Here is a 27,442-nt window from a genome sequence, read left to right as displayed (position 1 = left end):
TAAAAGAAACAATGAGAATGCACAACCTCTGAGATGCCATTTGTCTTGAAATTGAAGAAAGGAGCACTTTTTCCCTATATCCTTGTCTTTCTCTGAAGCACAGATAGGGAAATATTAATAAGTTTGATCATCCTGGCCCAACAAGCTAATTTCTAGAAATTCTATTTTGACATTTGTGGAGTATGTGTGAAGGGTATGCACAGTATTTGAGGAGTTGGAATAAGAGGGCAAGTTAGAAAACTACAGACACGGCCAGTCAAGTAAGTTGGAAATGTTCTCTTAAATCACTGAAAAGAAAAATCCAGAGTGTATTAAGTTTATAGAAGAAGTAAGTAAAAGCAGGTCTTCTATAGTTATTTTAAATAATTTAGAATTCATGTCTTACGGTGTTAAGGTAGTACTTTCTCTGACATATGGGCCAAAGAGCTGTACTCATGCACTAAACATTGATGTCCTAGGTTGTAAACTATTTAGAACTTCAATAATTATGAAGATTTCTAGCCTTATTCCAGGAATTACATATCTCCCTTAAAATAAAATGGACCATGGCAGTAGAAGCTTCTTTTACTTGTGAAATTATTTATTCGTAAAATATAACATAAAGGAATAACATGTTTTTGTATTCATGAAGTTAAAAAGAATAGCCTAAATTTTAAAGAAAATATGATGAATAACTGGACACCCATTATATATATTCTCAGTACCTTTTTAAGAAATGCACTTTGAAAATCTGTCATTTATACAGGAGGTAAAGTACTTATTTTTGTATTTATAATGGGTTTCTAGAAATTAGAGAACAATCTAGTATATATTAATAGTTAATATAAGAGAATATCCACAAGGCTTTAAATCATAGGGGGTTCATCAACACATGCATAATAGCAACTGCAAATTGGAACTATTCTCAACTTTTACCATTTAGAAGAATTCCAAAAATGTGATAAAAACTGTTGGTGAGATTATTGGACATAGGCAGTCACACCTTGTTGGCATAGATCCCCTATACCTTACATTTTCCTGTGGGCCTTTTCATGATTACATCTTCATCCCTTTTCCCAGAGGTTATACTGTCCTGAATTTTGTGTTAGTTATTCCTTTACTTTTCTTTTCAAACAACAGGTATTGATGAATACCTACTATGTGCTAGATGCTGTGGTTATATATGTAACTATTACTGGTGATTTAACCTTTATATAAATAAATGAAATCCTACTGACTGTATTTTTCTATGACTTGGCTTTTTTCAACCTTATGGTTTTATAATTCAGCCATGCTCATGCATGTAATTGTAATTTAATTGCTGTGTTATCTCTGATATATGAATATGCTATAATTATTCATTCCACAGTAGATATTTAGATGATTTGCCCTTTTTATGGCTACTATAAGCAATGTAGCCATGAACATTCTTGTATACATCTCCTGATAGAGTTCCCAGGAGTGGAATAGTTGGGTTGTAGAGATCTACTTGTATTTCTTAGCTTTATTACGTAATGCCATAATGTTTTACAAGGTAGTTGTACTAAAATACACTCCCAAAAGTAATACAGTTTCCATTTTTGTCTTCTTCCCAACATGTAGTATTGTCAACTTTTAAAAGTTTTGTCTGGGGCAGCCCTGGTGGCGCAGCGGTTTAGCGCCGCCTGCAGCCCAGGGCATGATCCTGGAGTCCTGGGATTGAGTCCCACGTCAGGCTCACTGCATGGAGCCTGCTTCTCCCTCTGCCTGTGTCTCTGCCTCTCTCTCTCTCTCTCTGCATTTCTATGAATAAATAAATAAAATCTTAAAAAAAATTAAAAGTTTTGTCTGTTACTGAGTGTGAAATAGTTTCTAGTTCTCTTAATTTGTGTTTTCCTAATTGATAGTAAGACTGAGCACCTTTCCATGTATTTATTGGCCATGGTTTTTGTTTGAAGTTGCTATTGATATGTCTGAGCATTTTCACTTGACGTATTTATTAATGATTTGTAGGAGTTCTTTTGTCTATTTTGTATTGTATATGTCTTCTTCCATTCTGTGGCTTTTCTTTTGTTTTCTTAGGTATCTTGTAATGAGTAGATTTGATATTTTTACTGTAGTTGAATTTATTTTTTTTTTATTTTTTTTTTCTACTGTAGTTGAATTTAAAAATTTTTTATGATTAATGCATGTTTGTCTTGTGAAAGAAATCCTATGCTATCCCAGGTCGAAAACTCTTTTTCTGTATTATTTCCTAAAAGTTTTGTAAACTTCTGCTCTTCATAATAAGTTCTCTCATTAATTTGAAATTACAAAAAATTTTTAATTGAAGTATAGTTGACATATTAGATTCAGGTACAACATAGTGGTTTGACAGATGTGTATACGTTACAAAATGCTCACCACATTAAGGTTAGATACCATCTGTTACCATATAATATTATTGAAATATTATTGACTACATCCTCTGCTGCACTTATCATCCCTGTGATTTATTCATTATATGATTGGAAGTTTGTACTACTCTATCTTCTTCACTGATTTTACCCATTTCCTCCCCATCCTCCTACCTCCTGGCAACCTCCTGGTGGTTCTCTGGAAGAGACTGTTTGGGTTTTTGTTTGGGGTCTGTGCACGTGTGTTTTGATTTATTTATTTAAGAGCACCAATGTGGCGGGTGGGAGAGGGAGCCAGAGAGAGAGGCAGATTCCCTCCCTGCTGAGTGTGGAGCCCTATGATAGGGGGTCAGCCTCACGATCCTGAGATCATGACCTGAGTTGAAACCAAGAGTTGGCTGCTTAACTGAGCCATGCATGCAGCCCTGTTTTTTTTTTTTTTCCCTTTTTTAAAGATTTTATTTATTTATTCATGAGAGACACAGAGAGAGAGAGAGAGGCAGAGACACAGGCAGAGGGAGAAGCAGGCTCCATGCAGGGAGCCCGATGTGGGATTTGATTCCAGGTCTCCAGGATCAGGCCCTGAACTGAAGGTGGCGCTAAACCGCTGAGCCACCAGGGCTGCCCTGTGTGTTTGTTTTTAAAGTAAACTCTGAGTTCAACATGGGGCTTGAATTTACAACCCTGAGATGAATAGTTGCATACTCTATGGACTGAACCAGTCAGGTGTCCCTGTTTTGTTTTTTAGTTCCTACATGCAAATGAAATCCTAAGGTATTTGTTTTTCTCTGTCTGATTTAGTTCACTTAGCATATTTCCCTCTAGGCCTGTGTTTTCATAAATGACAAGATTTTATTCTTTTTTTATGAGTATTATTTCATTATATATATATGTATATATATATATATATGCCACATCTTTATCCTTTCATCTATCATTGGTCACTTAGGTTGTTTTCATATCTTGGCTGTTGTAAATAATGCTGCAGTAAATATAGGGGGTGCATATATCTTTTTAAAGGTCAATTTATTATTTCTTTTGGTATATTTGACACACGTTACATTGGCTTCAGGTATACAACTTAGATATTCAACAATTCTATAAGTTATGTTGTGCTTAACATAGGTGTAGCTACTATCTGTCACCGTGTAACACTGTTATAACACCATTGACTTTTTATGATGTGCTTTTTAGTCTAACTTAATTCATTCCATAACTGGGAGCCTGTATCTCCCACTCCCCTTCACCCCTTTTGTCTGTTGGCAGTTATCTGGCAGCCATAACTTTGTTCTCTGTATTTATAGGTCTGATTCTGCTTTTTTATTCATTTTTTTAGGTTCTGCATATAAATGAAATCATATGGTATTTGTCTTTCTCTAACTTATTTCACTTAGCATGATACTCCCTACACCCATCCATGTTGTCACAAAAGGCAAGATCTCATTTTTTATAGCTTAGTCATATTCCTCTGTGTGTGTGTGTGTGTGTGTGTGTGAGAGAGAGAGAGAGAGAGAGAGAGATTTGCATCTCTTTGATGATTAGTGATTTTGAGCACCTTTTTATGTGTCTGTTGGCTCTCTGTATGTCTTCTTTGGAAAACTCTACCCGTTTTTAATCAGTTTCTTTGGTGTTGATGTATAAGAATTCTTTGTATATTTCAGATATTAACCAAACAGTATTTGCACATACCTTCTACCATTCATTAGATTGCTTTCTTGTTTTGTTGATGGTTTCCTTCACTGTGCTAAAAAAAGTTTGATGTTGTCCCAGTTACTACTTTTTCTTTTTGTTTACCTTGCCTAAGGAGAGAGATTCACAAAGATATTAAGACCAATGTCCCAGACTTGACTGCCTGTTTTCCTTTGGGAGTTTTACGGCTTCGGGTCTTACATTGAGGTTATTAAACCTTTTCGAGTTTATTTTGGTGTATGGTGTGGGAAAGTGGTCCAGTTTCATTCTTTTGCATTTACCTATCCAATTCTTCCAGTACCATTTTGGAACTAATTTTTTAATATGGCTTGAGGGGGTGATATAGTCTTTTTTTTTTTTTTTCTGTGAATAACCATCTGTTTCACTATCATTATTGAATAGTTTTCCCTTTTCCCACTGATAATCAGCAAAGTCGCTTCCCTATCAGCTTGTAAAGGTCTGTTTTAGGATCTCCATTTTATATATCCAGAAGTTAATTTGTCTGACCTTGCACCAATTACTGCATTACCATTATCATTATTATGGCTTTATATTAAGACTTGATATCTAGTCTGGGAATTCCCCTTACATTTTTCTTTCATAGTGTCTTGGCAGTTTGTCTTGGATTCCTCATAAATAAGAAACAGCTTGTTATGTTTCACAAAAAATACTCTTGGGACTTTGGAATTGCATTGAATGTGTAGATCAATTTAGGAAGAATTAACCTTAATATATTGAATCTTTCTATGAATTTTGGTGTTTCCCCCATTTATTTATATATTAATGATTTCAAATAAAATTTTATAACTTTCTGCACATCTTTTTCCCAGGCACATCTTTTATTGGTTTTGTTTCTTAGGTACCTTTTCTTCTTTTTCTTGTTACAATTTTTTTTTTTTTTTTCAATGAGAGATAGATAGAGAGGCAGGCAGAGACACAGGTAGAGGGAGAAGCAGGCTCCATGCTGGGAGCCTGACATGGGACTCAGTCCTGGGTCTCCAGGATCAGGCCCTGGGCTGAAGGCAGAGCTAGACCGCTGAGCCACCCAGGCTGCCCCTGTTACAATTATTTTTAAAGTTACTTTTCCTGCCTATTTGCTGTTGGGGTATAGAAATACAAGTAAGAGGGAAAAATTGATCTGTAGTAAGCTTTCTTGGCTAAATTCTTATCTTTCAGAAAATTTGTCTGCAAATTCTTTTGGGTTTAATTATTTCAACTTACATGTTTTCTTAATGTACTGAGCAGGATGTTAAGTACAATGTTGAGTAGAAGTATTAATACTGGATGAGCATGCCTCTATTCTCAATTTTAAAAGAAATGCTTCTAATATTTTTCCATATTTGCTTTATGTTTTTCATAAAATACACTTTTAGTTTCTAAAAGTTCTATTTCTGCTTTGCTAATTGTTATTTAAGTGCTGACTTTTATTAAATGTTTCATCAGTTGTGGGAGAACTTTCTCATTTCATAGGCTGAGTTAGTAAATTATACCTATATATTTTCCCTACTTATTTATTCATTTTTTAAAGTTTATTTAGGTAATCTCTACACCCAGCATGGGGCTTGAACTCATGAGCCCAAGATCAGGAGTCGAATGTTCTAAGTCAGCTAAGTGCCCCATTTTTTCCAATTCAAACTATACTTGCATCTTGCATCACTGAGATAAAGCCAACCTTGTGCTTTTGTATGCTGGATTTATTTTGATAATATTTCTCAAGGACTGTGGAGGCGCTGAGATTTTACCCTACTCATAAGTTAATGATTGTTTCATGGATAGTGGCAGGAGGCAATGAGACTCCTGAGACAAGACAAAGAACATTATCCCTTCAAGCAACAAGATGGGTCTAAACATGCTATGAACACAGTGAGTTTACATTGCATTTGAGTAGTTCATGTCTAATGTTCTAGCACTTTTCAAGCAAGCAGCAAATTCTTTAGTAAGCAGCAGTATTGATTGCCCAGGAGGCAAAGAGTTACATGGAAATATTGCTATGGTTGCCTTAACCTATTTAGCTGCCTATATAACTAGCTATAGAACTACTCAGTATCAGACTGATAGACCTCAGAATCTGTCACCCTCACCAAGAATGAAGAGGGAAGCACTGGGTCCCTGGTGGACTGCCTTTCCCAAGAAAAAAAAATTTTTTAGGAATTTTACACATATGCTCATGAACAAGACAGACCTAAGTAAGATTCTTATTTGGTTCTCTTAAAGGGTTTGTATAAGATTGAACTAATGTGTTCTTGAAATTTTGGTATATTTTATATACCAATTGTGGTGATGGTTATGAAAACTAAATGTCTATCAACATTCACCAATTTTGAGTGTCTGCACTCACCAAAGATGTGAATTTCACTATATATAAATTATATTTATATAATTTATTTTATAATTCTATAAAACTATCATTGACAGTTGTTTCTTTATGGAAGATATTTAAGTGCCACCCCAATATATTTTTAGTTATAAGACAATTGAGGATTTCTAGTTGTTAATGAGTCAGTTTTGTTGGATCATATATGTACCATTGGAATGTTTTGGCTTTTTAATTTTTCAAATTTATTTGCATGAAAGTGTTCATAATATTTTCTTGATATATTTTTAGACTCTGTTCTATTTATAGCTATATCATCCCCTTCTTCATTTCTAGAATTGTTTATTTGTGCCTTCTCTTTTTTCCTAATTTAGCCTCCCCATGGATTTGTCAGTTGTATTATTTTCAGTGAATCAGTGTTGCTTTTTATTTTTCAAAAACGGGTTCGTTTTTGTTTTTCTTTGTTCTGTTTTGTTTGGGCTTATTCTATATTTTCCTTTTTTCTCCTTTTAAGTTGGATACGTGGTTTCATATATACCTAGATTTTCTTATTTTGTATAAGCATCTAAGTAAGGCTATAAAGTGTGCCTATTTGGATATTTTTGTTGTTGCTATATCCCACAATTTCAACGTGAAGTATTTTCATTTTTGTTTTGGTCTAAGTACTTTTAATATAGGTTATCATATCTTCTTTGACCCATTAATTATTTAATGTTTCTAAGCATACATGATTTTAAATCTTTTTTAATTGTTAGCATTAAAGTTAACATTTATAGGCAGGTAGGGTAACCTGTATGAATCTATCCTGTGACATTTTTTGGTTCTTAATTTATGACCTAGTATGTGATAAATTTTTGTAAATGTTTTATTGCATCTGAAAGAATATTTTTCTCTGATTGTTGGGCATAGGTCTGTATTATTTGTCCATTAGATCAGATTTATTGCTCAGATTTTTTAATATTTTTATAAATTTTTGACTCTAGCCTGTAATTAAGGTAATTAATGTAAAATTTCCACTAAAATTGTAGATTTGCTCATTTCCCCATGTAGTTCACTCAGCTTTTGCTTTATATCCTTTGAGATTATTTTATTAGGTATACCACCTACACCTTTTGCTGTATATTTGCTATATTGTATATCATGCTATATACCTTTTGGTGAATAGAACCTGATAATAGGTAGTGAGCTTCTTCCTTCCTTGTTGAGTATTTTCATCTTATGGTCTGTGTTGTCTAATATTGCAGCTGTGCAAGTTTTCTTTTGGTTAATGTTTGTCTAATATATCTTTTCTCATCTGTTTACTTTCAACCTTTCTGTGTACTTATGCTTAGGACTTTGTTTTTTGTTGTTGTTTTTTTTAAGATTTATTTATTTATTTGAGCCAAGAGAAGGCATGCATGTGCAAATAGGGAGAGGCGTAGAAGGAGAGGAAGACAAGCAGACTCCCTGCTGAGGTTGGGGGGAGCCCAATGTGGGACTCAGTCTGAGGACCCTGAGATCATGAAGTGAGCTGAAATTAAAGGGTCAGACACTTAACTGACTGAGCCACTCGGCTACCCCTGGACTTTGTTTTTAATACATTCTGACTTTATTTTGTTTTTAATGTGGGTTCAGATCAATTGCTTCACCTATATTGTAATTATGGGTATTTTTGTATTATGCTATCCTTCCTTTTGATACAACTTTCTGTGTCTTTTTTTTTTTTTTTTTTTTTGCCTAAGAATTTTTTTTCCCCTTTGTTTTATATACTTTCTTTTGCTTTGGAGTTAGTATGTTCTATTTCTAGACTCTTAGTGGTTACTCTTGAAATTATACCTTTAATATATTTTTGAAAAAATTAAATTGTTAGCAACTATTTTTAACAAGTTATAATTTATATATAGTGAAATTCAACTCTTTGGTGAGTGTAGACACTCAAAATTGGTGAATGTTGATAGACATTTAGCTTTCATAACCATCACCACAATTGAGAAATAGAAGTGTTCTCTTACCCCCTCAGAATTCATTTGTGTTGAAATCAACATCTACTTTCACCTACTTTACATCCTATAGGGAAACATACAGAATGTAGCTTTTTGAGTGTAGGTTCTTTCATTTAGCATAATACATTTGAGATTCAATCATTTTGGATATTTCAGTAGTTCATTTCTATTGCTGAGTAGTATTCTATTGTGTGGATATACAGCACATTTTTATCTGTTCACAAATTGAAGAACTTGGTTTTCAGTTATGGGTGATTAGTAATAAGGCACAATGTAAACATTTGAATACAAATTTCTGCATGAAACAAAATTTTATTTTCCTTGGGTAAATACCTGGAAGTGGGATTACCAGGTCGTATGGTAGGTATATGTTGAATTCTCTAAGAAACCATCAAACTGTTTTCTGTAAGTGGGTTGTATCATTTTACATTCCTACTACAAATAAGAGTTTTAGTTACTGTGCATTCTTGTCAGCACTTGGTATTAATCTTTTCAATTTTTGCCATTGTAATAGGATGCAGGAATAGCTCATAATGAGTTTCTTTCTGTAATGAATAATGATACAATGTATCTTTTCATGTGTTTGCGTATTTCTTGTATGTCTTCCTTGATGAAGTGTCTTCACATTGTTTGCCTAGTTTTATAATTGAGTTGCTTTTTTCTAATTACTGAGATTTGTTATATATTCTGGATTCAAATCCTGTTTAAGTGTTTTTGCAAATATTTTCTACTAGTCTGTGGCTTGCATTTCTGTTTTCATATAGGGCCAGTTTTCCATTTTGATGAAGTCCAATTTATCATTTATTTTCTTCTATGGATTTTTATGTCTTTGGTGTCATTTCTAAGAAATGTTTGCCTCATCCAAGTACATGAAAATTTTATTGTAGAAATGTTATAGTTAGGTTTTACATTTAGATATATGATTTGTTTTGAGTTAATTTCTCTATATGGAGCAAGGTTTGTTCTTTTGCCTATGCACATCCAGTAATTAAGCTCTATTTGTTGAAAAGGTTATACTTTCTATGTGGACTTCTTTTGCAACTCTGTCAAAATTCAGTGAACCCAAATATATGTGGATCTACTGCTAGATACTTTATTGTGTCCCACTGATCTATGCCAATACCAAAATACTTGATTTACTGTAGCTTTATGATAAGCCTTGAGGTTATGCAGCAGGAGATCTCCAAATTTTGATTTTTTTCACATTTGCTTTTATACTTTTAGGTGGCATACATTTCCATATAAATTTTAGAATCAGCTTATTATTTCTGCAAAATATTGTGCTGAAATATTTTTTGGAATACTGATGAACATATGGATGAGTTTGAGGAGGAGATTCATTATCTTAATCTCGAGACTTAAGATTGTGTTTTCCAATCTATGTATACAATATGTCTCTTCATTTATGAAGGCATTCTTTATTTCTTTAATACTTTATAGTTTTTAGCATGCAGATCTTACAAATGCTTTGCTGTATTTATACTTACTTGATATTTTTGATTGCTGTTGTAAATGATACTGCCTTTTAAATTTTCAGTTATTTGATACTGTAGAATTAAAATGCAGTTAATTTTTAAATATAAAATATTTATATTTATAAATATTACAAATGCTCGTCTCTTGCATCATTGGTAAACTTTTAATCTGTGCAAAGAGACTTTCATTTCTTCATTTATAATGCGTATGCTTTTATTTTTTTATTTTTTATTTTTTTGCATATGCTTTTAATTTATTGCCTTATCACATTGGCTAGGACAGTATTAAATACTTGTGATGACAGTGCACATCCTTGTTCTCAATTTTAGAGAAAAACAGTCTCTCACCATTAATTATATCAATGACAAGTTTGTTGGTAATGCTATTCAGATTAAATAAACTTCCTTCTATTTCACATTTGTTTGAAGGTTTTGTTATTGATTTAAGTCCAATTTGGTCAAATACTTTGTGTGTGACTATAGAGATGATTGTGTAACTTTTCTTTACTCCATTTATATCATTTTTCAGATGTTGAGTCAGCCTCTATTCCCATTTCAAAAAATTTGGTCATTATATGTTCTCTAATATATTGAGAAACATCTAAATATATACTGAATATATATACTAGTGTATATAGTATTTTGTTGAGGGTTTATACATTAATGGTCATAAGACATATTCTGTAATGTTTTTCTTACAATGTCTTTGATTTCAGAATACAGGTGACCTCATAAAATGAATTGGAAAGTGTAACACTTCTTTTTTCTGGAAGAGTTTGCAGAACATTTGTATTATTACTTTCTTAAATGATTGGTGGAATTTTCCAGTAAAACCATTTAGGCCTGGAATTAATCTTTGTTGAAAGGTTTTTAACTACTAATTGAATTTCTTTCATTGATAAAGAACATTGAGATTTTCCCTTTCTTAGTATAGCCACTCTTAGTACAGTCACTCCATTCTTTTTTGTTTGCATGGCATACCTCTTTCTGTTCTTTATTTTCAATCTATTTGTGTCTTTGAATCTATAGTGAATCTTTTGTGGACAGCATATAATGAATTATGTTTTATTCATTCTGTTAATGTCTGCATTTTAGAATTCTAATTTCTTCACTGCTAATATCTGAGTTTAATCCACTTATATTTAATATATTTTCTGATAAGATAGGACTTTTGTCTACAATTTTGCTATTTTTATTGCTATTACCATGTTTTTTGTTTAGTTTCTGTTTTTAAGTAATTCATTATTTTCCCTAATAGATTTTAAAGTATTCTACTTGTAATTGGCATTCTCTAGTTTGCAGTACAAAGTAAAATGAAATCCATTGATATACTTCTTTGTATACATTGTGCTTCTTGACTCAGTTTATTCATTTTTAAAGGACTATCTTTTGAAAGTTTGCAGCCTTTTTCTTTTAAAATAATGCGTCTTTCACTTCTCTCTGAATTCTTTCTGGCTAGGACTTAGTCTGTGTTAACTGTTTGCTGTTGTGTGTCAGAATCTAAAATTTCCTCCGGTTTTCTTGTTTTTATTTCCTCTGTTGCCTATGGGTTTTCCTAGAGACTCTGAGGCTTATAATTCTATTTACAATAATCATCTGTAATTATACAGGAGTAATACTGATGTGTAAGATGTAGGAAGAGAGGAAGAGTCCTATAGTTTTATGATTAGGTCTCAGTCTTTTAATGGGCCTTTGAGTTAGATATCCTGCTTCATACTCTTTCTGCCCTAAATCAGGCTAGATGGACCTGGAGTGTGGAGTAACTTGAGCTTAAATGGTAAAACCTGTCCTGATTATACTCTGGTAAAACAGTTTTCTTTGCATGTAGGACTTAAGAAGAGCATTGCCCACCCTGTCTCCTTCCCCCACTAAAAGCAACAAGGGGAATTTTTCTGCAGACTGTATATTAAAAAGCCCAGGGGGCTCTTAGAGATAAAACTCAGGGAAGTGTTGGAGGTTCCTAAGACTGGGTCCCTTTGCTTTTTTTCTTTTTTTTTTTTTTTTAACTCTCAAGCTAATTTTCTGTAAGCCTCCAGCAATTTATCTTAAAGTGTGCCAACTGATACTAGTTCCATTTCTGGGCTTCTGTGTCCAGTATTTTGCTGCCGCTAGACTGTGATTTTACTATCTGCCTGTTGTGTTCAGGGCAGCAGTTTGCCTTATAACTTCAGTTGTCGGGGCAGGAGTGACAACTTCTGAGTCCATATTGAGCCAGAGACCCAACTTCTATTCTCTATTTCTAGAGTTCCAACTTGATATATGTTAAGATACCTTATCTAACTCACATATCTTTTGCTGTCTTCTACTTTATATCTTTCTCTTAGTGATACATTCTCGGTAGTTTCTTTGAATGTATTTTTTTTCTGTTCACTAATTTTATTTTTAGCTGTGTCTGATGTACTGCTTAACTCATTGATCATAGTTTTTTCCCTTAGTACTTTGAGTTATATGTAATAAAATACCCAAATATTTTAGTAAGATTTTATTTATTTGAGAGAGAGAGAGAACATGGAGTAGCGTGGAGGGGCAGAGGGAGAGGGAGAAGCAGGCTTTCCATTGAACAGGGAACCCCACACAGGGCTTGATCCCAGGAACCTGGGATCATGACCTGGGCCAAAGGTAGACGCTTAACTGCTGGACCCACCAGGTGCCCCTCTTATATTTCTTAAGGGAATATATAGATTATTAATAATAGCTTGTTTGTTTTTTTATGTTTGATACATTTATACTGTTACTACTCAGATATCCCTGATCACCATTATGAAAAATTCTTATTTTCCTCTCATATTTAGCTAAGTCGTATTTGTACAAGGTTTCCTTTTTAGTTGAAATGTCTTCCTTTCTCCATATGTAATATAAATATTCTAACTAGGAAGACCCTCCTTTTTTTTATAGCATTCATTCTTTCTTGTATGGACTGTTTGTCTTTCAGTTAGAATATTGTCTTCAAAGATAAATATAGAACTTATAAAGGTAAATTCAGGGTGCTGAGTTTTGATATTACTTCAGAATTAAGATATATATATGTTTATATATGTGACTTTGGCAAACATAAATTGTAGGTATATAGTATAAACAGTGAAATCTGGAAAGAAAGAACTTTTTTGAAATTTTTCTTTATGACTATCTTAACAAAGAGTCTTTAGATTCATATAATTTCTTTAAATTTATGTAATAACAGATTAAATACTATAAAATTTACTTTAGAAAATTAGTATTTTGTTTTATTGTGTACATTTGTCTGGTCTTAGAGTTGTAAGTCTTACATATGTTACTTTTGTATTCTGCTTTAGGCAATCCTTTATCACAGGATATTCTCAATTTATACCAGGACCCAGATGGAACCAGAAAGCTACTGAACTTCATGCTTGACAATCTTGCAGGTAACTCTTAATGACCATCAGAGAACTCTACATGTATTACTACTCGCTAATATGTCACATGTTGTTTAAGAGCATCTGACCATTTTTTAAAGCTTATCATAATTTTAGAGTTTCTCCCATTATTAAATCCCATGGTAGTGGGACATTCTTTTCATATACTGAGTGCTTTCTGTTTACCAAGCAATATATTAGGAGCTTTAGTAACATTATCTCATTTAGTCTTTCTAAGAATCTAAGAGGTCTGAATTTTTACTGGTAATATACAGATGCAGGTTCTGAGATTCAGAGAATAAATTAGTTTTTCCAAGTTAACACAGGTGATTAATGCCAGAGCTGTGAACCCAAGATTCTCTTGCTCTTAATCCCAGATACATAGTTATTAATTGTTTGAATTTGATGCAGATTATGTGGATCCCATACACTGTACACATTTTTTGTGAATTCACTATACTATGTGGAAATTTGGAAGCAGGATTTTGATTAAGAACACCAGGTGCACCTGACTAAAATAGTTGTATTCTAAGAAGTCTTTTAAGTATTTGACCTAAAACTTTTTCTTTTTTGCTTAAGTACTCAAAATATGAGTAAAAGTATATAGATGTTTAAATTCAGAGATTTTTCTTGGAATAATATAATGTCTTTCTAAAATACAGAATCCTGAAAAAGAGCTAGAGAACTCTAGATTCCAGCATCGCAATATGTAGTCTATATTCTTTAATTCTCTCCATCACAGAAGACATCTACATACAAAAATTTTAAAAAATAGTAATATTTACAATAATGTAAAACCAAATTAATACCATCTAAAATGTTTTGGCTGTAAAGACTAAAAGTTGATTAATGGGAGAGTTAATAAACTTGAGAGATCCTTTCTATAACAAATTAATAATATATGGCTAAAAGTTTAATTTAGCTATATATATAGTATGTGTACACTATTTCTTTCCTGCTTTAAAAATCCATATCTCCTTTGTCTAAATAGATGTAGTCATTCATATGGCATGTGTGTGGGGTGTATGTGTGTATAATATTTAAGGAATTCTTCAGTGCTTTGGATACAAGTCATTTGGTGATTTATATATTGCAGGTATCTTCTCCCATGCTATTGTTTGCCTTCCTTTTTTTAATTTGTCTTTTATTTTTATTTTTTTAATTTGTCTTTTGGTGAACAGAAAACATTTTAACATAATTGAATTCATTGATCTTTTCTATTATGGTATTACTTTTGTGTCCTATTTAAGAAATTTTTTCTACCTCAAGTTCAAGAATGTATTTTACTGTATCTAAAAATACCATATTTGGGGACACCTGGGTGGCTCAGCGGTTAAGCATCTGCCTTTGGCTCAGGGCATGATCTGGTGATCTGGGGTCAAGTCCCACATCGGGCTCCTTGCATGGAGCCTGCTTCTCCCTCTGCCTAGGTCTCTGCCTCTCCCCCCTACCCCCATGTCTTACGAATAAATAAATAAGTAAAATCTTTTAAAAAATACCATTTTTTGCTTGTAACATTTAAAGCTAATATCTTACTAGAATTGAAATTTGAGTAACACAGGAATCAATTTTCATAACTTTTCCATATGTAGATTAAGTTGATCTTGAGCCATTTTTTGAAAAGACTGTTCTTTCATTAATGTTTTTTAGTGCCGGGCAGCCCGGGTGGCTCAGTGGTTTAGCGCCTGCCTTCAGCCCAGGGTGTGATCCTGGAGACCTGGGATCGGGTCCCACATCAGGCTTCCTGCATGGAGCCTTCTTCTCCCTCTGCCTGTGTCTCTGCCTGTCTCTCTCTCTCTCTCTCTCTCTCTGTGTGTGTGTGTCTCTCATGAATAAAAAAATAAAATCTTAAAAAAAAAAGTTTTTTAGTGCCATCTTTGTCATAAATTATTGTATGATGGGTTTATTTCTGAGTTTTGTGTTTTCTGATCATTGCCAGTAGTCTTTATGGCAATATAACAATGTAATTAGGATATTTTTATAAATTCTTAAGATTCAGTAGAGTAAGTCTTCTTGATTTGATTCTAAAGTCCAAGTTAGTTTTGGTGTTCTTCCTTTACCTTGTATTTTCATTAAAATTGTTGGAATTGGCTTTTCAAATTTCTCTCCTTCCCAAAAGGTAGAGATTTAGGTTGAGAATATATTAAATCTATAGATTGCTTTGGAAAGAATAATCAACAGGGCAGCCCTGGTGGCTTAGCGGTTTAGCGCCGCCTTCAGCTCAGGGCGTGATCCTGGAGACCTGGGATCAAGTCCCACATCAGGCTTCCTGCATGGAACCTGCTTCTCCCTCTGCCTCTCTCTCTCTCTCTCTCTCTCTCTCTGTCTCTAATAAATACATAGAACCTTTAAAAAAAAAAAGAAAGAATAAATATGTTTACAACTGGATCTTCTGATCTAACAACGTTGAATATTCTTTGATTTATTGTGATTTTTCTAATTTCTCTATTGAGTTTATGTTTCTGTGTAGTGGTCTTCATGTTTTTTATTACATTTATTTTAGGTATTGATTTTTTTGATGCCCTCATAAATGTTCTTTTAAAAAATGAATTTTATCTTAATAAGATTATTATTGCTTATTTATGGAATATAGTTGGGTTTTGTATATTCTTGGTTTCCAGGCACCTTGCTGAACACTTAAAATGCCTTTGGTAAATACATATTTAGCCACTTTGCTAAACTCTTTTTAATCCTAATGTATTTTTATTTCAATTTTTACGATTGTGTCATCTGTGAATAATGACACTTTTATTACCCTCTAATTCTTATATCTTTTATTTCTTTTTTCTTGCTTTATTGTGCTTGCTAAAGATCACAGTAGATGCTAACTAAAAGTAATGATAATCTATCTAATTTCAAAAATTACTAGCTTTTAATAATTACAATTAAATGTGACATTCACCATAATTTTTATATAGGTTAAGAAAGTTTGTGTGTGTGTGTGTGTGTGTGTGTGTGTATCCCTTATTCAGTTTACTAACAATTTACCTAGGATTTTTTGCATATGAGTTTGAGTGACATTGGCCAGTAATTTTCTTTTCTTCAATATTCTTGTCAGGTTTTAGTATAAAGATTTTACTGGCATCATAAAATTTATTTTCTATTATTTAGAAAAGTGTATTTAAGAATGGTTTCTTTTTTTCTTAAATGTCTGGTAGAATATATCTGAGTCTGAGGTTTCTTTGAAGGAAGTTCTCAATTACTGATTTAATTTCTTTAATAACTGTAGTACTGTTCTGATTCTTCATTTCTCTTATCAGTTTCTGAAAGTTGTGTTTTTTGGTAATTTGCCCATTTTCTCTAAATCTTCAAATTTATTGACATAAAGTTATTCAGAATATCTTTTAATGTTTATTTGATATATAGTGATGATGTCTCTTTTACATTCCAGACATTATTTATGTTGCTTTTATTTACTTCATGCATAGAAAAAGACCAATTTTTAGCTTTATTGATACTCTTATTAATAAATAATAGTATCAGTGAGTTTATTTATTTTTTATTTTTATTTTTTTAAAATTTTTAAATTTTATTTTATGTATTTATGATAGTCACAGAGAGAGAGAGAGAGAGAGAGAGAGAGAGGCAGAGACATAGGCAGAGGGAGAAGCAGGCTCCATGCACCAGGAGCCCGACGTGGGATTCGATCCCGGGTCTCCAAGATCTCGCCCTGGGCCAAAGGCAGGCGCTAAACCGCTGCGCCACCCAGGGATCCCAGTATCAGTGATTTTAAATTTTTATTCCTTTGCCTTTCTTTGGGTTTCATTTGTTGTTCTTTTTTTAACTGCTTAACATCTTAATCATTAACTTTTAGACTTTCCTTTTTTTGGGTACCTGGGTGGCTCAGGGGGTTAAGCATCTGCCTTTGGGCTCAGGTCATGATCCCGGGGTCCTGGGATCTAGTTCTGCATTGGGGTCCCTGCTCAGCAGGACTCTGCTTTTCCCTCTCCCTCTGCTCTTGCTTTTCTCTCTCTCTCTCTCTCTCTGTCTCTCTCTCTCTCTCAAATGAATAAATAAAAAATCTTCGACTTTCCTTTTTTTCCTCAAAGTATTTTTTTAATGTCTCCCTTTAAACATGGCTTTTAGCTGCATCCTTCAAGTTTTAATTTTATTATTTTCATTATCATTCAGTTCATGTTTTCTAAAAGCTCTCATCACTTCTTTTTAGATGAATCACTTAGAAGTGTCTTTATTTCTAGAGGAGTTGTTTTTCTTTGTCATTGAATCCTGGTTTAGTTGCATTGTGGTCAGAGTACTTTTAATTGGTTAAAATTTTTAAAATGTGCTATTTATTAGCCAGCACATGCTTAATTTTTCTAATTGTTAAGTATGTACTTAAATAGAATGTGTATTCTGTAGTTATTTGGTGCTGTTTTCTATAAATACAGCATTTGTTAACTGTTTGAATATGACATATACACTTGGTAGTTACTTTTTATTTATTATTGATAGAGCTGTGCTAAAATTTCCCACTTTAATTGTAGGTTTGTTTATATATTTTTAAAGATCTTATTTATTTGAGAGAGAGAGAGAGAAAAGCAAGAGAAAGCACAAGCAATGGGAGGGGCAGAGGGAGAGAGAGAAGCAGACTCCCCCCACGGAGCAGAGCGCCTGACTCAGGTCTCCCTTCCAGGACCCTGAGATCATGATCTAAGCTGAAGGTAGACCTATAACAATCTGAGCCACCTGCATACCACAGATTTGTTTATTTCTTACAGCTCTTACAGGAATCAAAAAGATTAATTCTTTTATCATTATGTAATCACCTCCTTTGTTCCTTGTGTTTCTTTTTAATTACATATATTGAGGGTATATTTTCATGTATTTCATCTTTCTGGTTATTTGAAATGTTTATCAGCTCCTGATGCTCTTCTTATTACTTTAATATTAGTATGGTTATATGAAAATACCTAGCTACGCAAATTCTTTTTGGTTAGAATTTGCACTATATATCTTTTTCTGTTCTTTTATGTTTAACCTTTCTTTTTCCTTATATCTTAGTAATTCCTTCTGTCTACTTATTTTGGGTTTATTTTGTTCTTGTTTGAAATAAAAACTTAAGAGTTTTGACTTGAAATTCTTCCTCTTTATAAATACAATCATGTAGCATTACACATTTCCCTCTCAGAACTACATTAGCTAACCACAAATTTTGATATGTTGTGTATTCATTCTGTTTAATGTAGTTTTAAAAATTTCCTTTGAAACGTCCTCTTTTACTCATGGATTATTTAGAAATGTGTTAATTTCTTGTTCTTTCTGTTATTCTTGTTTTATTCCAGTTTGGGAACAGTTGGAAAACATTCTACATTATTTCAGTTCTTTTAAGTTTGCTGGGATTTGTTTTATTGTCTTGGTGAATGGTTTTATAAATGTAAATTAGATCATGTTAGTGGTGATGTTCCATTCTTCCATATTTTTTCTAGTTTTTTATCTCATATTGTTATAAATACATTATAATGTTGAAATCCCCAACTGTAATTGTAGATTTGCATATTTTTCCTTTCAGCCCTATCAGTTTTTGCTTCATATATTTTGAAGGTATATTGTTTGGTATGTACATATTTAGAATTTATACTACATTTGATATGGTGGATTGAACCTTTTATCATTATGTAATGCCCTTCTTTGTTTCTAGTATTTTCCTTGCCCTTAAGTCTGCTTTATCTGTTGTTAATCTAACCACTCTGCTTTTTTTGGTTGTTGTTTAATACTGGCATGGTATTATCTTTTTCCTTCCTCCTTCAACTTTACTATGTTATTATATTTGATATGAGTTTCTTGTAGACAATATACAATTGAGTCAGGTATCACTTTTTTCTTATCTGCCTTGCCAAGATTCTGCTCTTTTAATTTGTATATTTAGATCATTTCATTTGAAGTAATTATTGATGCATAGAACTTAAGTCTGCCATTTTTTCAGTTTTCTGTTGCTTGTGTTTCCCTTTACTTTATCATTTCTTGGTTTCCTGTGGGTTAAATATATTTTAGAATTGTACCTTTTAAAATTTATGCTATCTTTGAGTATATTGTCTTCTGTAGTTTTCTTAGTGATTGCTCTAGATATGACAATATACATATTTAGCATAGTCTACTGATAGTGGTGTTACCACTTTTAAGTGCCTTGTTGATGCCTTCCCTTTTAAATGCCTTCACACTCCCCAATTTTATTAAAATATAATTGTCTATAATCTTTCCTTGACTTACAGAGTACCACACAGATGTTATAATTTGTGCTTTAGCCATCAGGTATGATTTAAGAAGCTCATGTGGAGAGGATAGTCCATTGTGTATACCCCTAATTTTACTCATTGCTTTTTCTTTCTTTTTTGATGTTCCAGTTCTTTTATCATTTCCTTTCTGTTTAGAGAGCTTCTTTTAGCTATTTTTTAAGGGCAGTTCTGCTAGCCACAAAGTTTCATGGTTTTCCTTTTATAACATCTTTATTTCCCCTTGATTTCTGAAGGGAAATTTTGCATGATACAGAATTTGTGGTTTGACAGTTCTTTTCTTTCAGCACTTGAAAATGTGCCACTTCCTCTGGCTGCCATGGTTTCAGAAAAGAAACCCATTGTTCCCTGATAGGTAATATATCTTTTCTCTTTGATGTTTTTGAGATTTTTTTGGTCTTTAGTTTTCAGCAGTTTATGATGTGTCTTAGTGTGGATTTCTTTGGGTTTATTCTACTTGAAGTTTGCTCACCTTCTTGAATTTGTAGGTTTTGTCATTTACCAAATTTGAGGCATTTTAGCCATTATCTCTTAGAATACTTTTAAAGCACATGTTCTTTCTCTTGTCATTCTGGATTCTGATTATATGAGTCATAGAGCTTTTGTTAGTCTCTCAAGCTCTGTTCATTTTTTTTTGCCACAGTTTATTTTCCTTTTAATTGTTAAGATGGAATACTCAGATTCACTCATTTTTTGGTTGTCTTTATTTTTGTGCCCTTCCAGTGAGTTTCATTATTTTGATTATTGTGATTTTCAGTTCAGTAATTTCATTCAGTAATTTCTTTTTCAGCAAATAGAACTTCTGCTTCTTTGGGAGTTTTATTTTTTTATTTGTTTCAAGGGAATTTGTAATTACTTCTTGAAGCAGGTTTATGATGGCTGCTCTAAAATGTCTGTCAGATAATTTTAACATCTGAATCATCTCTGTGTTGGTCTCTGCTGATAGTCTTTTTTCACTTAATTTGTGATATTCTTGGCCTTTGGTATGACCAGTGATTTTCAGTTGAATCCTGGTTATTTCAAATGTTAAGTTTGGAGACTCTTGATCCTTTTAAAATCAAATCTCAATTTTAGCAGACAGTTGCCCAGTTTAGATTTAGTATATGGGTTCTGTCAGCTGTTCCTGGCTCAGCTGACACCCTTACTTACCATGGTCAAATGAGGCCCAGTGCTTCTCGTCACTGGAGTGATGGGGTGGGTTGACTCTCTTGGACTCTGCTAGATTTCCACTAGCACATTGAATTACAACTGCCACTGAGTGTAAGTTTCCCACCTAATACTTGCTGCACTTCTTTTTGGCTTCATTGGCCAGAGAAATCATGATTTTCTTGCTGCCCTACTCCCTGCCCCTAATCTATTCCTCATGGCTCCAGGGCTGGTTGCAGGGCTGTCTAGCACCATGTGTGGCATGTATGGGAGATAAAATGGGAGGATTACTGTTTTATCACATTTTAGGTATGATCCTGAGAGAGTTATTACTATGTTAACTACTGTCTCTTCTTTTCTATTCATGAGAACAGACTTATCTTTCATATTAATCCAAATTCTAGTACTGTGTCAGTTTAAACAGTCTTTATTTTATTTTATGGTTTGTCATATCACTGACATTGTAGTTTAATCTTAAGAACATTAAAGTACATGGCACACATGTATATATTATTCTCCTTGTAAAAAATGTTAAATTCCCATTAAGACCAAAATTTTCTTTGACCACTACCTTTAATTGCATGTCCCCTCCATCATAAGTAAATACACTTGTAAGTTGAGTGTGTGTTCTTGTAGGTATTTTTATAGACATTTACATATAAAAATTATGCCAGTAGAATTTGATAATACTACTTTTCCTGTGTGTTTTTAAAATGTTTTCTAATAAAACATATTCTATTTTATCATTATATATATATTTTTTAAAGATTTATTTATTAGAGTGTCTGTGTAAGTAGGAGGAGGGGCAGAGTGAGAGAATGAGAGAATCCTCAAGCAGACTCCCTGCTGAGCATGGAGCCAATGGGGTGCTTGATCCCTCACAGGACCCTGAGATCATGACCTGAGCTAAAATCAAGAGTTGGCCACTTAACCAACTGAGTCACTCAGGCACCCCATCATTATATATTTTCTAGTTGTTTTCACTCAGTATTTCTTATATAGCTTTCCATTTTAGCACATTTGTATCTCTGCTTTTTTTTCTTAAACTGTTGCATAGACTTCTGTAAAATGGGTATTAGCCATTTACCCTTGTTTTTGCTGTTATAAACAATAATGTAGTGAATATCTGTTTGAATGCTTTTTTTCAAATAGATAGGTCTGATCCCAGGAAATTAGAATTGCTGAGTCATAGGGACATATATGTTTAAATTTTAAAAGATGATCCAACTTGTCCTCCCAGGTAGCTGTACTAGTTTGTATTCTCACCAGCAGTGTATGCAAGTATTCGTTTTTTATCACCATTATCAATTCTGGTTATATTAAAATTTGGGGGACAATCTGGATAAAGACATGCCCTCTCATCTTTATTTTTCTTGATTACTGGTTAGATACAGTGTTTTTTCATAGGTTTTTGGCTCTTTGGATATTGTCAGTGAATACTACACATTTTACTTATATATTGTGATGAATTAATTAAAATATATTGGCAAAGTTTTGGGAAGCACCAAAATGTCAGCATCACCTTACTGGTTTTATTTTGAGGATTTTTTGATTTCTGAATTTTTAACCATTTCCAGATAAGGAACCCAGCAGCTAGAAAGTTCCTTATTTACACTTCATTGTATTTATATATTGGGCTTTCATTTTTTTTAGATAGTTGTTATGATTGTGGCTTGGCACTCCTGGCAGGCATGATTGTTTTCCAGGATATTCAGTATGTTGATCCAGCTGGATGGTTTGTTCGTCATCTAATGATATCCTTCATTCCTTTCCTGACAAGATATGGAATATGCAAAAGAAAATGTTCATTCCACATTGTGAAAAGTATGGATGCTAAAACATGCATTCTTTAGATAGGCTTTTGGAACACCAAAATGGCTAGTAAAGAGAAGCTTTTAAAGATCTTGGATACTCTGGTCAAAATTTCTGTGGCTGGATGAAGATAAGAGTGTTTTATTCTAAAGGAATACATTTCTCAGCTATTGCATACCCTGGGAAAATCTGCAAACTTGAATCTAATTGTCCTGTAATTGTAAATGTTCTTAAAGGGAAAAAAGTAAAAGGCTAGTTAAATCTTAACTTAGTGAATTTTCTCTCATCTGATAGTTGGGTAGGTTTTAGTTCTATAGTATTGATAACCATATCTGAGTAATTAATGTTTAACCAGTGCCTTCTTTTTTTCTGTGAGAGAGGTGAGGGAGAGAATCCTTTTTCTTTTTTCTTTTTTTTTTTAAGATTTTACTTATTCGGGATCCCTGGGTGGCGCAGCGGTTTGGCGCCTGCCTTTGGCCCAGGGCGCGATCCTGGAGACCCGGGATCGAATCCCACATTGGGCTCCTGGTGCATGGAGCCTGCTTCTCCCTCTGCCTGTGTCTCTGCCTCTCTCTCTCTCTCTCTCTCTCTGTGATTATCATAAATAAATAAAAATTAAAAAAAAAAAAAAAGATTTTACTTATTCATGAAAAACACAGAGAGAGAGGCAGAGACATGATAGAGGGAGAAGTAGGCCCCATGCAAGGAGCCCAATGTGGGACTCGATCCTGGGACTAAATGCAGATGCTTAACCGCTGAGCCACCCAGGCATTCCCAAGGGAGAGAATCCTAAGCAGACTCCCTGCTGAAAACAGAGCCCAACTCGGGGCTTGATCCCAAGCCCCTGAGATCATGACCTGAGCTGAAATCAAGAGCTGGATGCTTAACTGACTGAGCCACCCAGGCACCTCGATCTTACTTAAGGTTTTAAGTAGGTACTTCTCATAAATGCTGTGTAAGTAGAAATGTCAGTAATGAGTTTCCTAATGTTTTCATATATTCATTATGTTTCAGCATAGGTCTGCTTGAACTTCCTTTGGCTTCTAAATTTTCTTTATGTTTCAGTATTAGATTTTTAAGTCAGTTTGTGGGCCATTAGAGCTGAAGAGAAAACAAGTTGATTTGACATTATAAAGTAAATGATACTGATTTTAGAAGCACATGAAATTAACTTATGTTTAAAAAAGATTTTTCTTCTCCCTAGTTCATCCAGAGCAGCTTCCTCCGAGGCCATGGATTACATTAAAAGAACGAGACCAAATTCTGCCATCAGGTAAATAGTTTTCCTTAGTCTTCTTTGAATATTTTCAGAAATACTTGAAATGCATTTGGGCTTTGTAATATAAGTATAATAAACCTTCATTTTTATGTCCACAAGGTAGATGAGCTTACTACTGATGGATAGATTTGAAAATAGAAAACCCATATTAGGGCCACATGTAGGAATCTTCTCTATCTTTCATAGTGATGGAGCTCTTGGTTTTAAAATTATTCCTTATAATGAAGCCTCCCAATAAGAAAATAAATAAAGCCTTCCAAGTGGCATCTTCACACAAAGTATTGGGTGACTTAAAAAGAAAATATGAAAAATAATGAATTTTCTTCCAAAAATTTTAAACTACTTCGGTACTTTATCTATCTTGAGTGGGTAGAGTGATAACACTTATGAAAGAATAATTTAGATTGAGTCTATATTTGCTGCATTGGAAAAAAATATAATACCAGGCCAGTGGTGTAGAAATTGTAGAGCATGAATATTTAATCAATTTAAAGATATGTTAGCATTTCTAGAACTGCAAGGTAGAAAAATATAAAGCCTTCTCTTTTCAGTGGAGACTAATAATGATTAGACATCATTTATAGTGCTTCTTACTGCTTATTAGACATTTTATGATTAGGAATTCTACTTAAAATAAGTTGTTATGAATTAGTATGTTTCCAAATGCCTTCTTTTTAATCACAAGAGTAAGTTTTCATTATATCCAATTTCATTTTAAAATTCACAAATGAAAATTATATTGTTTTAATACGAAGGTTGAACCAGTCACTGAATACTGACACTTAAATTTTTAAAGGGTGAATTGCAGAACTTATTATGTACTTTTTAAGCCCTTCTGTATGTGTGCTTTTTTTTTTAAAGTTAGAGGATTCAGAAAAAATTACTTGCTTTGAAATTAGGAAATGTAGGAAGTATATCATCTTCATGGTTCTGTTTGCATGTTAATAACACTGAGAAATACCAGCATATACAGTACAATTCTGTTTCTTCCAGGGGCAGTGATCTTAAAACTACCACGTGCTTAGTATCAGCCTTGTTCTAGGAGGCACTGTGTCCGTGTTATGAGTAACACTCCTATTAACAGGATACACATTGATGGTCTGAGTAAAAGGAATACTTAAGGTTTTCTACAAAGCCTTGACATAGATGGATTTATTTTGTTTAGCCTTCCTTAATGCATAATTAATTGTTACCTTTCTGATTATAAAAACACCATATTCTGGTTCTTCAAAGTGATCCCTTTTTGAGCACTAATGAACATAATCTTGAAAAAAAGCCTTCCTGATACTGCATACCTACATTTTCATTAAGAAAAAGAATGACAGAAACATGATTTCATCCATCAGTTGAATTCTCAAAGTAATGTATCCTTGGGTTTTCCTTATTGAAAAATGAGAATGAATTTTTCTCAGGATTTGTTGTACTTTCTTAAGTAGAATCTGAGTGCTAAATAAAGTGGCTTTTATTCCTGGTAAAAGTAGGGAGTAGGGAGATGTTTATAATAACTTACGATTTATAGGTACAAAACGATAATGATAGTGAAAAAGCTGACAGTGTACAAAATGGCCTCCAGTCAGATACCCAGGGAACCACTGAACTGAGTTTCTCTTAATTTTGCCCCCATTTAGCTGAATCTTAACCAACCAACTTCAATCAAGTACTATTACTTTCATTATTTGGATTCCTCACCTTTTATTTAAGTATGTGATTTGCAACAATGCCTGCCCACTATAATCATCTGAGATGCTTTTTAAAAATATGAATTATCTAGACCCTAAATACACTAACTTAATTAGTCTTGAGCAGGGCCTTGGGTATGAGCACTTTTTAAAAATGCTGTACAAAGTGATTCTAATGGGTAGCCTGGATAGAAAATTACTGATAAAAATCAGGGCTTTTCAAGCTAATGTACATGTGATTCACCTGGGGATTTTGTCAACTTTCGGATTCTGACTTAGTAGGTCTTTGTGGTACCAAAGAGACTGCATTTTTGAGTTCCTAGGTGATAACTGATGCTCTTGTTCTTCAGAGCACAAGAATATAAACCTTATTGTCTTTTTAGTTTGGTCACAGTCCTTTTATAATCTAAGGGCATTTTAAAATGAGAATTCAGTTTCAGAAATGGATATATGACTTGGCAAAAAGGATTCACTTATAACTAAACTTTGTTATTAGTCCATATGCTTCTGGCTCAGAGCAGTAAGAGGCTCCCAAAAGTATTAATGTATATTTTTAAAAAATAATGAAATTAGAGCCTTTTAATAAAACTAAAATTTACTTTTGTTCCATTTAGAGTTTGGTCAAAAAATTATGTACAATTAGCATTCAGATTTAGAATTTGAATTTTTGTTAAAATAAATTTCCTAAAAATCTAAAGTATGAACTGTAAGTCTAATTCTAGTAATAGAATTTTGATGTGATGGATTCTAGTGAAGTCTTTGTAGATATAGTTTAACAGAATTTTGCCAACAGCATTCCACAATATTTAGGATAGGTTTGTGTGCCATGTGTGCTTGTGCAGGTATACACATGGTATTTCTTTTTTTAAAAAGTTGCCTAATTTTCTCCCTTTTGTCTTTTGTTTTTTTTCTCCCAATTCTTAGCATCATTCACAGTTATGTGTTACAATGTGTTATGTGATAAATACGCCACCCGGCAGCTATACGGCTATTGCCCATCCTGGGCATTAAACTGGGAATACAGGAAAAAGGGAATTATGGAAGAAATTGTTAACTGTGATGCAGATATCATTAGTCTTCAGGTAAAACTATAGAAATTAGTTGTCTGGGGGCACCTGACTGGCTCAGTTGGTAGAGCATGCAACTCTTGATTTTGGGGTTCAAGTAAGTTCGAGTCCCACATTGGGTGTAGAAATTACTTAAAAATAAAATCATAAAAAAAATTTAAAAAAAGAAATTTAAACTTAAAGGTGAACTTAGTAGTTCTTACTTCTGGGAGAGAGTCTGTATTCAAAACAAAATTCAAAAGGAATTGTTTTCTCTCTTAAAAAGGGCAGTTTTAATAAGCATATAAGACATTTGCGCAGTGAAACTATTTTGCTAAGTATAACCTTCCCCCTATACTCATTTACTATTAAGTGAAAATAATCTTATCCATTATTCATGTTAACAGTTCATCTTATGAAGAGATCATTTGTATTGTAGAAAGAGAAAACTGCAGAAGGTTGTGTCTTAGGAATCTAAATTTAACTTACAGACTCTGTAAAAAAAAAAAAGAATTATTTGTTCACTATTCCTTAATGATAAATAAACACTGTAAACATTTAAAAATACTGTGCTATAAATCATGCATTTTTGTGTTATTTTAAAAACCATATCTGAAATTTAGACATTTGTGTTTTATAACACTTTATTATAATGAATTAAACTGAAGAAGCACCTTTCTGTTGAAATTTGTGTTTTAGCACTTCTTTTCAACACTTAGCTAATGAATAGTCAAGGTTTCTAGATAGTGTTTAGTAATTTTTTCTTAGCAACTTTTCAAAGCATGTTACATGATTATGAAGGTATTTAAAAATTTTAAGTGATATAATTTCATAACTGCTTTTTAGCATAGCCTGAAGAAAGGTATTATTTTTTAAACAACCTTTTATTTTTTTTACTTGAGTAGCTTGATAATTTATGTTGGCTATGGTTCATATGATTTCCTGAGAAATAAAAATCTTCAAACATTAATTTTTCTTCTAAAAACTGAGAACTGACATTAGAATTGGGGGAGAGAAGGAGGCAAAGTCAGCCTTGTTGTAGTTATTTAATTGTCCTTTTTT

General features: G+C 33.1%; 1 protein-coding gene across 7 annotated transcripts in view; it reads left to right on the top strand.

The window, feature by feature from the left end:
* Positions 1 to 27,442, top strand: part of CNOT6L (CCR4-NOT transcription complex subunit 6 like) — a 114,178-nt gene that overhangs the window by 51,312 nt on the left and 35,424 nt on the right. For all 7 annotated transcript variants that reach the window (XM_072809970.1, XM_072809969.1, XM_072809973.1 and 4 more), the window contains 3 exons: positions 13,108 to 13,197; positions 23,581 to 23,649; positions 26,259 to 26,416. In XM_072809970.1, coding sequence (XP_072666071.1) covers positions 13,108 to 13,197; positions 23,581 to 23,649; positions 26,259 to 26,416 — 317 coding nt within the window. The remainder of the gene's footprint in view (positions 1 to 13,107; positions 13,198 to 23,580; positions 23,650 to 26,258; positions 26,417 to 27,442) is intronic.

This window comes from Canis lupus, chromosome 33, assembly GCF_048164855.1.
Source record: "Canis lupus baileyi chromosome 33, mCanLup2.hap1, whole genome shotgun sequence".
NCBI lineage: Eukaryota > Metazoa > Chordata > Mammalia > Carnivora > Canidae > Canis > Canis lupus.
This window is presented reverse-complemented; position numbering and strand designations above follow the sequence as displayed.